Consider the following 14,225-nt stretch of genomic DNA (forward strand, 5'->3'; position numbering starts at 1 on the left):
AGTCTTGGAGGCGCTTGTTCCAACAATTGCGTGTGATCCTGCTGTGGGCATCCATCTCTTGTTCTGACCCTTTTAATTTATATCCGGCAAATTTTTCAAGTACACTGTAGCCAACTATGTCTTTGCCCCACCTGAAGTATTTAAAAAAAATAAAACCTCATAATTTAATTTTCAATACCTAACGTCCTGAAAGTGCACAGTGGATTATGAGGGATGCCATAAATGGGGAGGGGATTCCAAGCTCATTCTGACCATCTGTGTTATTTTTAAAGCACACCTAAATCTAAGACCATAAGCATTTTTTGGATTCTGCCCCCACTAGAATGCGACTACTGCATCAGGGAATCACACATATGACCTCATGGTCAGCAGCAGTATGCTCTTGCCAGTGAGCCAACATGGCAAGCCGAGAAATAAGACAAGGAATCAAAATTTGGTGATGCATGAAAACTTGCCGAGAGCTTGCTGATGCGTTCTACTGCTGGATCTTTTTAATGATCCTGAAGAAGCAAGAAATGTGTTAAAACTAATTTCGTACAGTCAGGATTAACTAGCACCTGAAGGAGGATGTAAGCCTACTGCATTGACTCATGCAAGACTTCTACTTTTTTTAGCGGAATCGTGGCAGGGTGTGGCTCTTTACACGAGTATGGTGACATGCGTACCCGCTGAATAACAGACCACGTTGAAATAAATTGACAACACGCACCGCACACACATTTATTCAAGATTCATCACCATTGATCAAGTTCCAGTTTATTCTGTATCGCTCATGCTTTTAATGTTACTTACATCATCGTCAAGCTTACTACCTCACTAGCAGACTTCTAAAGATGGTCGTGCCGAAGCAAAACTTTTTGTCAAGTAACTTTCGTGAAACATTTCCAAGTTTATGACCCACGAAGTGGGTGTGTGAGTCTAATGCAAGAGTGCGTCTAGTGAGTAAATATGGTACATACTAAGATACTCACATTCCAGCTCTCAAGGACATTCACCGACCAGCTACTTTCTTGCCAATCTTTTATTTTATCACCTTTTTTACCTGTTTCTTTTCAGCGACTTCTGAAAATTTTCCAGCCATTCTTTTTTTTATATATATGAGGTGTGTTCAAAAAGAAACCGAACTTTTGCTATAACACCTTTACTACTTATGGTACAGCATTTTCAGTGCTGTCCCCTTCAAAGTAGTCCCCTCTACTGGCAATGCACTCTTCCGATCTTTTCTTCCATTTTTGAAAAGCCTCCTGGAACGCACTTCCTGGAATGGCGCGCAGGTCTCTTCACGCATTGTCCTGGATCTCCTCTACGGTTTGGAAACGACGTCCTTTCAAAGTGGTTTTCAGTTCGGGGAATAGAAAAAAGTCTGCTGGGGCTAGGTCCGGTGGGTGGGACAGAACAGGAGTGTGGTGTTTCGCTAAATAGCTGCGGACAAGGAGCAACGCGTGAGCCAGGGCATTGTCATGATGCAACATCCAAGCCTGATTTTCCCACATTTCAGGCCTCTTACTGCTGCGCACAGAATCTCTCAAACGTGCTAGGATTCCGTGGTAAACTTCTTTGTTTAACGTTTGGCCATGTGGCACAAATTCCTGATGTGCAATGCCTTTGCAGTCAAAAAACACAACCAACATCACCTTCATTTTTGACCAACTCATGCGTGCTTTTTTTTTGGACAAGGAGAACCTTTGGCCACCCACTGCAATGACTGCACTTTCGTTTCAACATCATAGCCATAAACCCATGTCTCATCGCCTGTTATGATGTTCTTAAGAAAGTTTTCATCGTCACTGGCAGCGGCGAGCAGTTCCTGGATGATTTCAACACGAGTCTGCTTCTGTTTGTCAGGCAACAAACGCGGCATGAATTTTGCACTGACACGATGTTTGTCACTCAAAATTTCATGACATGATTCTACGCTGATACCCACTTCGCCAACAACTTCTCGAACAGTCAAACGACGATTTCCACGAATCATAGTTCGAACTCTCTCGACGGGGTCGTCCAGGCTTGGGATCGTCACCGACCGACATTCTTCCGTCTTCAAAACGCTTGAACCAATCTTACCCCTGCGTGCGACTCATACAGTACTCCCCGTATGCTTGGCTAAGCAACTGAAATGTCTCTGTGAAAGTTTTCCCAAGTTTGTAGCAGAACTTCACACACACACGCTGTTCTTCCAATTCCTTCATTCTCACTTTGGCACCAATCCGAAGAACAGCTTGTTCATGTGCTCACTTCAGCAGCTGTAGCTCGCCAACTAATGGTCAGAGCGAAACGCGGCAAATGGCAGTTTTTTGTCTAAACCTGCTGCTACATACGCTCAGTAGCCGCAGCGTGCTTCCTCTGCCGGTTGGCGCACTATTTCAAAAGTTCGGTTTCTTTTTGAACACACCTCGTATATATGTGTTTGGGATCTGGCAACCCTGGTAGCTCTATGAGCGTCTGCCACTCACCAATTCCACAGACGCCGGTGTGCGACTTCATCTCGAAGTCGTCGGAGCGGGCCAGCCGCCCCAGAAGCTCCATGGAGCCCGTGGATGCCACCGCGCTGCCCGGATGGATCTGGACCTGGGCCCCATCGTTGAAGGAATTGCGCGAGCTGCACTGTACAGGTGGTGTCTCCTCGTCCGGCCGCTGCTTCAAGACGGCCATTTCAATGTGCTCCGAATCCCTGCACCGGGTACACCGTTATCATCAGTCTAGTTTAAACAATACCTTGACCTGGGTGAGCTGGTTCACTCTGCCAACAGCGCTCTAAGAGCACTTAACCACCATAAAATACAAATGCTACAGCACTTTAACTGAGATCCAGACAGGCACTTAAAGGCCCCAACTGCAATTTGTGTCGGGTACACCGTCATCATCAGTCTAGTTAAAACAATACCTTGACCTGGGTGAGCTGGTTCACTCTGCCAACAGCACTCTAAGAGCACTTTACCACCATAAAATACGAATGCTACAGCACTTTAACTGAGATCCAGACAGGCACTTAAAGGCCCCAACTGCAATAAAATTTCATCTTAACTAAATAGATTATAAAACAAGCAGTGTATAACATCAAAGTGATATAGGTAAAGTTGCGAAGCTGGTAATTGTAAAATTTACAGGGAAACTGTTAAAGGAAGTTCCACAACGGCTCTCATGCGGTGGCAATGTGGTCAGTATCCAATGTAAAACCGCCAGCAACGCAACCTGTGACCAGGGCATCGGTGAAAACGTGTTGCCAGATGCCAACAATGCGATGCCAGCCCAGTATGCAGGAGCACGCATTAGATATAATGGAGAATATAGAAGCACTAAGTTCGGATATATTGAAGCATCTGAAAAGGCTAGGGCCTAGTGAAGGAACACATTTGGATAAGTGACGCATTTGCAAAGACTTGGGTAGATATTGGGCAGTGGCAGAACAGGCCCCTAGAAATTCAAAGGGCGAGGTAACTGCCTTACACAGCTTCGCTTTCTCTGATGTATGAGCTGCTTGGATTGGCATACATCTGCAAAATATTCGACGGCAACCGGTACTTTTAACAGACATGACACAGTTACATATACTATGTACAGTACAGTCTGTTCTTAAAGGGAACACCTAGCTGGTAATAAGGTCAATAGAACCAAAGCACTACTACTTTAATGAGAGAAACTAAATATGGCTGACAGGTCATATCAGGCTGACATTTACGCATTAAAAACTCGTCTGCGTGCCTTCATGCCACGATTTAGATGCAACTGACAGCGAATTACTAATTGAATGTGCCCTTCAACCGCAAACTATGCCGTACATCATGTTTCCATTCCATTACATGATTGGGAGATGGCAATCAATGTTGTAGAGGTATTCACACGAACCAGTCAGTAAGTGGTCACTCTGTTGCCTGCAATGTCACCTGGTGTTGAACAGTGATGCTGACAGCCCTCAGGCTTCTGGCACAAGAATCTTAAGAATTTATTGTAGTTCACTATCCAAGATGTAACCAGTGCCCTTGTTCTAACATGAATGCTGATGTTATAAGAGGCAGCTGCATGGGCAGGCCAGTCCACCTCATTTCTGTGTTTTTTGCGTATTTAAGATTTTTCTGTACTACTTTATCGCAAGAGTTAGGCATGCGTTTGCATCAACGAAAGCCATCCAGAATTTGACCACATTAAGAGACTCGTTAAGGCAAGAAAACGGACCACATGAACATTTCTGGGACAAAAAGTTGTTAAATGCCTGCCTGCCTAAACACCAAGACAAGCAAATGGAGAATTCCACAAGTGCGTCCAACTTAAGGCTTAAGAATTCAGTGACGTTTACATCACTGTCCAACTCGAACAGAACTTTTATAGATACACTCATTTCTCCGACGTCTTCATTAATTGAGGCAAATTTCTGTCAATGTCATCGTCTCTCATAAACTGTTTTGGACCTCGATGGCACAGAGAGCCGGTGCAATGCAGTCTTGTGGATGGAGCTTGTACAATTGAACTTCATTATAATCAAGTAGCAACTGAGGTGAAAATACGTTCGTTATATGTAAAATTTGTTGTATGCAATATTCATTATAAGTGCACACATTGACATTGGTGAATAAGAATTCATGACTGGGTCTATGAGAGAGAAATACAAGCACACATGTTGCCTCTGATGGACCAGCAAGGGGCCTCTTCTTAATTTTGATGGTTCAACAGTGGCTTGCTGTGCTGATACGTGGCACATAAACAATGCTGAATTAGAAATTCGCTTTGAACCATTGTAATCACATGGGTTCGGCACAAGTGCTAGCTGGCTGCGAGCCAGCCAAGCCATGCCATGCCATTGGCCAAAATATGCATGCACATCCAGAATGTACCATTTGAAATAGTTTTTGCCAAGTACTATTTGCCATTTTGGCTACAAGAATACATACTATGAGCTGCTGAGCAAACAAATATTCAACACACTATAACCAGTGACGTCTTGGATTGGGCATATTGGGTTCCACTATGGCAGTAGAATACTCAATGAAATAAAGCACGGCCAACCAAATATCAGAAATACTTCATTGTATCCACGTTCGTTGCCCAGGTTGTCAGTGAGTATGGGTATCACCTGGAATTCATAACAACTGAGAACAGCACATAGCAGAACGGATAGGGAACAACCAACACGGACGAGCCCCACAACAATGCTTACTTTTTTGAGCCATGGCCCTGCGAGCTTTGTCCTGTGTGGTCTGCGGACACGGACCGGTTCGAGTCGTCGCTTGACTCTTCAATGCACTCCCCACTGTCAAACATTTGGTGGAGCCGCACGTTGATGATTTTGAGCGTCGCAAACAGCGCACCCACAATGGCAGCATAGCATAGCCAGACAGGCAATGCTGGCTTGAGGAACTGGGAAAAACAAAAAAGGCAAACAATGATTGACTGACAGATTCAGTCCTTCATGAGATTCAATGTCCTAAAGTAACACTGGGGCCAGGAGTGTTGCGGAAGTATAGGGTTCTGGATTAGTCTTGACCCCCTGGGGTTCTATAATGCCCACCCAAAATCTAAGCACACAAGCTTTTGAATTTCACTCGGTTCAAACTATGGCCACTACAGCTTGGTATCAAACCTGCAACCGCGTGCTCATCAGCGGAATGCATTGACACTGAACCACCACAACTTGTAAGATCGAAAGTAAAGTAATTGAGACTTCTAGAAGGCAATCCGTGGCATTCTAGAACGTTCCGCTGCTCAACACACCACCTCAGCTTAAGAAAGCAGATGGCTGTGGCACACAACAGAAGTGGCAACCGCGCGTCACTGACAATCCGCGGCAATTCTTGAGAAGTGTAGCGCCTTGTTTCATTGATGGGCTGTGCTGTGTTCAACTAGGTAGAGTGGAGAAAGAGCTTCGAACGGAGGAATGTTTGAGTGTTAGGACATGGATCTTCCTGCAGACTTGCTTGTCTGATTCCATTTTATTTTTTGTCAATTTAAGAGGACACTAAAGAGAAATACTAAGTTAATGTAGGTAGATTAAGTATTGTTACAAAATAAATTTTCATTAATTTCAAGGTATGAGGTTGATTAGGGGAAAGAAATATTGAAGGCCAAACTTCAACTGTTTTTTTTTTTTTCAATTTCACACCAAAACCCTAGCAATGATACGTCAATGTGACGCCACAAGTTTCCAAGTATTTTTCTTTTTTTCATAGCCATGCCATCGTGGTACCGTAAGATTTCATGAACCTTGCCAAGCTTCAGTATTTGGCTCATTCAGAGTGCAATGTAGTATATCTTTAAGAATTAAAAACTTGACTGGGCCCAATTAAACTTCAAAATTCACATCGCGGCAAGCCGGTGCGGGAAGTTCAAGGCAGTGTGGCCACCCGCCTTTTCTCCTTGCATGTTTCCTGGCTTACCACGCTTCCTCTCACGATAAGAGTAGCTTTTTCTTTTTTGTACTGTACAGGAGTAATTGATTAGTATGGCTCAACATATCTTTCCCTTTACTGTTCGTTCCTTTAAACTTTTTCTTCATTTATTGAGACGTCAAGTGGAGGCTTGGACTAAAGGCAAAGAGGAGCTGACAGAGGCTATAACCCCTTGATTCTACCCACCTCAATGGCACAGTAGCTATCACATTCTACAGCTGGGCACAAGGTTGTGGGTTCAATTCTTGGCCATGGCAGTCGTCATTTCAATGGGAGAAGAATGCAAGAACACATGTTAATAGGTTTAACCGCACGCAAAAAAAGTAACACAGATGGTCAAAACTGATCCAGAGCCCTCCACTACAGTGCCTCTCATAACCCACTGTGCAGTTTCAGGATGTTATACTCCAAAATTTTTTTTTTAACCCCTCAATTTGTACTGAATTTTTCATCCACGATGAACTACGAGTGCTGAAAGAAGCAACGGCTCATGAAGCACACGTAGCAGTTCACCTCACAGTGCTCAGGACAGTCTTAAACTAGTAATGAGGTGATGCAAGATAAGTGAAATATGAACGCTGCAAAGAAGCCGGCCAATCTATTTTTAGTAACATTTCCAATATCATAACAAATAAATAAAAAAGTGCAGCTTAGCCACAGAAGAAAACTGCAGTAGAGCATCTGCCTGTGAAGCCCCACCTTCAGCTTCTCATGATAGTCGAGGTTTGCAATGTGCCAACTTCTGTACTGACATACTAATCACCAATGTGTCATAACAGCAGCCTGCAACATAGAGCTGTTCACTGTCAATGATGATGAGAATTGCACAGATCATCTCAAAAACATTTAGAGCACTATTCATCTGTTAACTTGTTCATTTTTTTCTGTGCTTAATGTCTTAAAAGCGCTGGGGCATTAGCATTCATTGCTTACTTCAGCCATATTGAGCCTCTCTATCTATCTAGCCTCTTACGCCGACCCAGTGACCCAAGTTGTCTACGAGCTAGGGCCACTGCGTATGTGCTTCTGGTGGTGATGTTGTAGTGGTCATTCCATTGTCCTCATTCCAGCTTCGTGATCTGACACTCGTCATGTCGTCGTCAAGCTTTCTATACAGACCAGTGGCCCTAGTTGTCTAACAGCTTGAGCCACTAGGTATGTGCTCATGATGCCGTCATGGTCACTGCATCGTTGTCATTCCAGCTTTGTCATCCGAGTCTCTTCATGTTGTCGCCATCATGCACTTGTTGTCACACTGCTGTCACAATGCCATCGTGGTCGTTCTATCATCGTCAATCCAGCTTTGCGATACGACTTGTCATGCTGATGTCATCATAAAGGCTTCGTGATGCAGTCGTCGTCATGCCACTGTCATCACACACTCGTCATCCCACTGTCCTCGTAGCATTGTCATGCCACCGGTGTCATTCCATTATCATCGTTCTAACATCCTCACGCCGTCGTTGTCATCCCATTGCCATCACACCGTCTTCTTTGTTCCATCAACGTCAATCCTCCGTTGTCATTCGATAATAATAATGCTGTTCTCATTCCAATGTGATTATGCTGCTGTTATCACGCCATCGTCATCAGACAGTCTCTATCATGCATTCATTGTCCGACCCATCGTGGTCATGCCGTCATCATCCGACTCCTGTCATGCCATCACTGTCACGCCATTGTCCGTCATGCAGGCTTCATAATACAGTTGTCATCTCATTGTCCTCATACCGTTGTTATGCAGTCATCATCACGCATTTGTTGTCATACTGTTGCCATGAAGTTGTCGCGGTCGTTCCATCGTCATCCTCACTTCAACATCGAACTCCCGTCATGCCATAATTGTCACAGCCGTTGTCATGCCATAGTCACCACGCTTTCCATTTTACCATCGTCATCTCTTCAGTAACTTCATTCCACAGTCAACATGCCGCCTTTGTCCGTCTATTGACATAATTTACGCTCTGTCATTCTATCGTAATCATACAGTCCTAATTCAATCATGATTATGTCGCCATTGTCCCGCCATCGTCAGACAGTTGCTATCAAGCATGAATTGCCATACCATCGTTGTCATTCCATTGTCCTCATGTCTCCGTCTCACTACCGTCATCTCATTGTCGTCATGCCACCATCATCATACTGCATCTGTACGTTACACAGGTGTCATACAGCCATTGCCATGGCACCATGCACGACTTTGGCAAGCGAATGCCATAGAAAAGTGGGACAATGTCGGAGTATGCCGCATATAGCCAAAGCAAGGAAAGTCTTGCAGAATGCCCACTAAAGATGTTAAACATGACATCATGAAACAGTTAAAAAATTAGATTATGGGGTTTTACATGCCAAAATCACAATCTGATTATGAGGCACGCCATAGTGGGGGACTCCAGAAAATTTGGACCACCTGGGGTTCTTTAATGTGCACCTAAATCTAACTACACGGGTGTTTTCGCATTTCGTCCGCATCGAAATGTGGCCGCCGTGGCCGGGATTCGATCCCGCGACCTCGTGCTCAGCAGCCCAACACCATAGCCACTAAGCAACCACGGGGGGTTCAGAAAACAGTGTGCTACCCTACATTGCTCGAATCTAATCCCATTACTATCAACAGTCATCATGACACTAGTTCTGCCGTAATATTTTCGAAATTCTGCTCTCATCAATATGTGGAATTGAACTTACAATCATGTGCTCAGCACAAGAATGCCATACCCATACCCATACTAAGGCGACGTAGCGGGTGTTCTTGTTTGTTGAATGAGAACACCTGCTACATCAGGATGATCACTCTGTCATACACAATACAATGAATTATTTTAATGTTATGAATTATTTTTTTGTCACACCTGAAGCTCCATTAAAACCAACTACAAATGATTCCAAATTTAATGAGCATAGTTAAGGCTTTTGCAATGAGGTGTTACAGGCATCATGTCCGTAGTCCAAGCACCAATGTCAATTCAAAGTTTCAGGACAACTGGACTGTTAAATATCTTAATATGACCTCCAGGAAACACTTCATGTGAAGAAGTGCCGGTTTACTACATTCAACACCTAGTACAGCCAACTTAATTTGTTTAATCGGCAGCTCTTCTATCTGTAAAAGCATATTCAGGTGAATTTTGACACACTGAGGTGCAATGCTGGTACCTCACTGATGCGATTCACGATGTTACCTTGTTGCTCTTAAGTTTGTACCCTTGCTTGTTTTGCGCGAATACGTGCGAAACATAACAAAAATGTCCAATGCACTTGGCCTGATTCACTACGTCTAGTACCTCGAGATGACGAGCGAAAAACTCTACATACCCAACACACGCACACCCTACATTTGTGCAAACAAGTCACAAAGGAACTACGAGAATATGTGCAGTAGCGTCGACAAGAGCTTAAACTTAACTGCAGCGTAAAAACGCACGTGCAACGTGCAATGTCAACGCTGCAGTGAATCCAGCTATGAGCTGTTGAGCTGCCCGATTGAGCGCTGTATTATTGAACCATGATTACAAGTAGGCTTGCTTAGAAGCTAAATGCAGTTATACAAATTGAACAAATATTGGAAATAATTGAATCAGACAAGTAATTAGCTTCAGGGCCAACTCGAGTGAGACTTCTTTTCGCCGCGTCTTATCTGCTGCAGGAGGTGTGCTCCATCGTGTCACTCTCGCGAAGCATGAGACACCGATACTTGCAACAAGTGGCTGCTCAGGAAGAAACGTTTTCGTCTTCCGCCAGCGAAAAAGTGTAACCGCGAGCATCCGGTTACGCGTAACGCTGAAATGACATCAAGCCTACATACAACAAGGTCTAGCACGCTTTGAGCACACAGCGACGGGGGGCACAACAGCGCACGGGTCACAGAGCAATCGGAGACACTTCGGAGGGTCTCTCACCATGTGCAACGAGAACGGCAGGCACAACAGGAATAACCAGAGGTAGAGGTGCAGAATGTTGGACTCATGGTCCTGCCTCGGATCGTAGAACCAGCCTCCCGTGAAACTAGCCCAGACCCCTTGACGGAGTATCTCCAATGTTTGGGAACCCATCTACGGGTGCAACTCGCGCCGCTGCGAACGAGTCCGTATTCTGTGTCCGCCTATCATCTCGCTGTTCGCCTTCCAACGGTCACTCATCGTGTCCACACAGGGCTCAAACAAACGCGATTTCCCAATGGGTTCATTGCACAGTGATGGGAACGACACTCCATGACTCCATTTACAAGTAAAAAAAAAAAGTAAACTGTGGCGAGCGATGCTATGGCGTTGCGAATGCCGGCTGCTCACTGAGGGCTACAGTTGTGATATGGTTTCGGTTTCAGAATCGTTGTTGTTTCCTTGGATGTGCTCTTAGTGTTGCATAAATGTGCTTGCTCTGAAATCACAGACTGGAACAGAGCTATAAAATGGATGTTAAGCATCGTAGACGCAGGTTATGTTAAACAGTTATGCAACTCCACTACTCAAGGTAACTGCAGTCTGACTTCGGAGGCTTCGAGCAGGGTTGGTGCTGTACCTTGCACATGCTATCACCATGGCCCTGGAGATCGACAAACGAAAACCCTACGACGTGGCTGTAGAAGTGTCCGGCATTCTGCACCTACGGCGGACACGATCATCATAAAAACGCGCATATATACTATGACTGTATCCTGGTACTCGGGATATCAGGCCACAAAGGTTATCAGGGAGACCAAACGCAAGCCTTATAACGAACAATCGCGCAACGTCATTGTTACCTGCGTATATCACAGAGCTACAGTACATTTGATTATGTTTTTCCTTTTTGTTTATTAGATACACCTTAAGGCCAGTTTCCAGAATCAATCGCAATTTAGACAGCACTCTAGATCGGAGCTTACAAGAGACCACATTCGACCCTGGTCTCCTTATTTATTTATTTATTTATTTATTTATTTATTTATTTATTTATTTGTTTATATATTTATTTATTTATTTATTTATTTATTTATTTATTTATTTATTTATTCGTTCATTCATTCATTCATTTTTTATACAGGTATGCTCCATCGCCCGTACAGGGCATTATTGTAGTTCTGCATAGTACAAGGCATAATTTCTATATATAATTTGCATACGAGGTATACAAACCCAAGCAAAAAAATGAGCTCGGCAGGAAATCGGGCGGCCACCCATGGCCAGGTAAAAATACGAAGGCCCGATCTCGGCCTTCTGGGTCGGGCCGGGCACGGTTGTTGCACGTGGCCAATCTGTTTGCCGACCACCGGCAGGTGGTCGGCAGTCGGCATCGGGCCGACGTCATGGCCGCCGGTTACTTCATTGTGGCCATGGTTGGCCATCGTACGGCCCAACAACTTCCGCACGACGGTCACAACGTGGCTTGTCCACGGCCAGCATTCTATTGCCGGCATTTATATGTCGGCTTTTTTTTTTTTAGCTCACATGCACTGAGTGTTTTTTTTTTTCTTTCTTATGTCGACTTTTTAAGGCCCCTGCTCAGATACCAAATAATCCGCTTGTTCAGCAGAGTTACCTTAACTGCAGACATTACATTCTGGATAACTTGCTAGTGCAGCAGCATTTAATTGAAAGAGTCGTGCTAATTATACTTTTAGTTAATCGCTATAGGGTACATGTCGTAATGGTGAAATTAGAGGCCGTAAGTGCGCAGGACATATTCAATCGGAACCAATTCTTTAACTAGCGCCAATTTCGATATACGAAGTCAAATTAAGTCAGCAAAATGAGCTGGTGTCCTGAATACTACTCTCGAGCATTGCATATATTCACAGTGCCGCAAGAAAATACAGATGACACCAAGGCATTTTTGCCCCATATTTTGACGTATACCTTGAAACTGCGTGGTACTAGTTGCAAAATTGGTTCCAGCTGAATAGGCCCTGTATGTTAACGGGCTCATTTCCACCGTTACAACATGTGCACTAAAGTTAATAATTAACAAGATAATTGGCACGGTTTTGTCAATTAGCAACTTATGCACCATACTGCTCATTTAGAAAGTAATGCCCACCTGTTAAATGCAACCCAGATGAAGAAAAGGATTGCTGGTATCTGCAACAAGATTAAAAATATATATATTGTTTGACATAAGAAAGGACACCCTGCATAATTCGCTATTTATATCATGCGTACGTTTGTGTCCTTAAGCGCGCTATATAAAGAAGGCGAGCGCTTTGTAGACAAATTATCACTACAGTTGATTTTTGTCGACTTTTATTGAACTATTTAGATACAAACACAACAGAAACTGGAATACTTTGTTGTGAAATGCTTTAAGAGTAGATTAGTGATTGTGACAAACATTAAATGGGAATTAATCAATGACAGTCTTGTATGGGTACTTGAAAATGTCCTTCCTTGAATTGCGCGTAAGCCTGTTTACCAGCGAACTCTGCAGCCAGGTCACTTGACTAATTCTGCTATGGTCACGCTCTGGTATCTGAAATACAGACATATACTACGTAAGTTTCAGAAATGGGACATGTATAACTATAATATTGAACCAGATGCATCGTGGCCTCTCAATAACTCTTTAAGCATTGTACTTAATTATGAACAAGTTCTGACAAAACCCAGATTTTTCATGACAAACCCTAAATACGCATCGCACAAGCAAACGCAGTCTCCCATTATTTAGCCTCAAAACAAGCGTCGCGAAAATCTCACGCTAGCGGGGCGAAATTCGCCTTTCTTTAAATTACCTGCACCACGACTGCAACGTAGTACACACATCGTGCGCGCGGCATATACTAGTATAGGGTGTCCCAACTATCATGCACCAAGATTTAAAAATATGCAAATACAACGTAGCTGGACATAACCAAGGTAATATTGTTTGTCATCGCTTGGAGATACTGAGATTATTTTTTTTGCATTGCGCCTAATTGCATGTTTAGTCCTAATTAATTAATGAACTTGTCAAATATTATAGATGAAAAGTGTCAACGAAAAAATTGTAGAGCAACATGAAAAACTCCCGATACAGCTTTCTTTTGCTCAATACGTGTTACATAAAAGTGTTTTTCCGAGCGTGAAAGAAGCCCGCGAATACACCTAAAATTGCCGCGCAACTCGCGGCTTCAGGTACTTTGCGTGTATTCGCAGGTTTCTTTCACACTCGGAAAAACACTTTTATGTAACACGTATTGAGCAAAAGAAAGCTGTATCGGGGATTTTTCATGTTGCTCTACAATTTTCTCGTTGACAATTTTCATCTATAATATCTGAGAAGTTGATTATTTAATTAGGACAAAATATGTAATCAGGCGGAATGCAAAAAAAAAACAATCTGAGTATCTCCAAGCGATGACAAACAATATTACCTTGGTTCTGTCCAGCTACGTGGCATTTGCATATTTTAAAGTCTTGTTGCAAGATAGTTGGGACCCCCTGTGCAGTATACGTTACGGGCACTGCATGCACTCATCGGTGCTTCATGCATATCACGACGCACCCAGTCTCTTAATTTGCTTGTACGACAAGCTTTGGCATGTGAACTCTTGCACATTGAGTGCAGCTCCATAAACCACAAGACATGACATTTGGCCGCGCTATTATAATGTCGCTTTCAACAGATCGAAAGGGCAGACGAGCTCTCGAAACAAAGAAACGCAGCCTTACTCGCTCTCGTTCCAAATTAACGCTACAAAAGATAGCCTCTAACAGCATAAATAATACGTGCAACTTACGAGTAAATGTGGACGTCCATAGGAGGTGAAAATCCGCATGTTGGAAATGTCCATTTTTCGTGAACAAGAAGCGCAGCGCCATAGCATCCGTGCGAAGCTGCGCCGATCAAGCAGCCACTGAACGTCTCTTCCCGCCAAGAGCTCCCCCGAAC

The 14,225-nt window shown here is 43.7% G+C and overlaps 1 protein-coding gene across 1 annotated transcript in view; it reads right to left on the reverse strand.

The window, feature by feature from the left end:
* LOC119463330 (pecanex-like protein 1) overlaps window positions 1-14,225 on the reverse strand; it is a 232,277-nt gene that overhangs the window by 116,163 nt on the left and 101,889 nt on the right. Inside the window, 1 exon segment of the mRNA XM_049656513.1 lies at window positions 2,454-2,671. Coding sequence (XP_049512470.1) covers window positions 2,454-2,671 — 218 coding nt within the window.

The sequence above is a fragment of the Dermacentor silvarum genome, chromosome 9 (assembly GCF_013339745.2).
Source record: "Dermacentor silvarum isolate Dsil-2018 chromosome 9, BIME_Dsil_1.4, whole genome shotgun sequence".
Taxonomy (NCBI): domain Eukaryota; kingdom Metazoa; phylum Arthropoda; class Arachnida; order Ixodida; family Ixodidae; genus Dermacentor; species Dermacentor silvarum.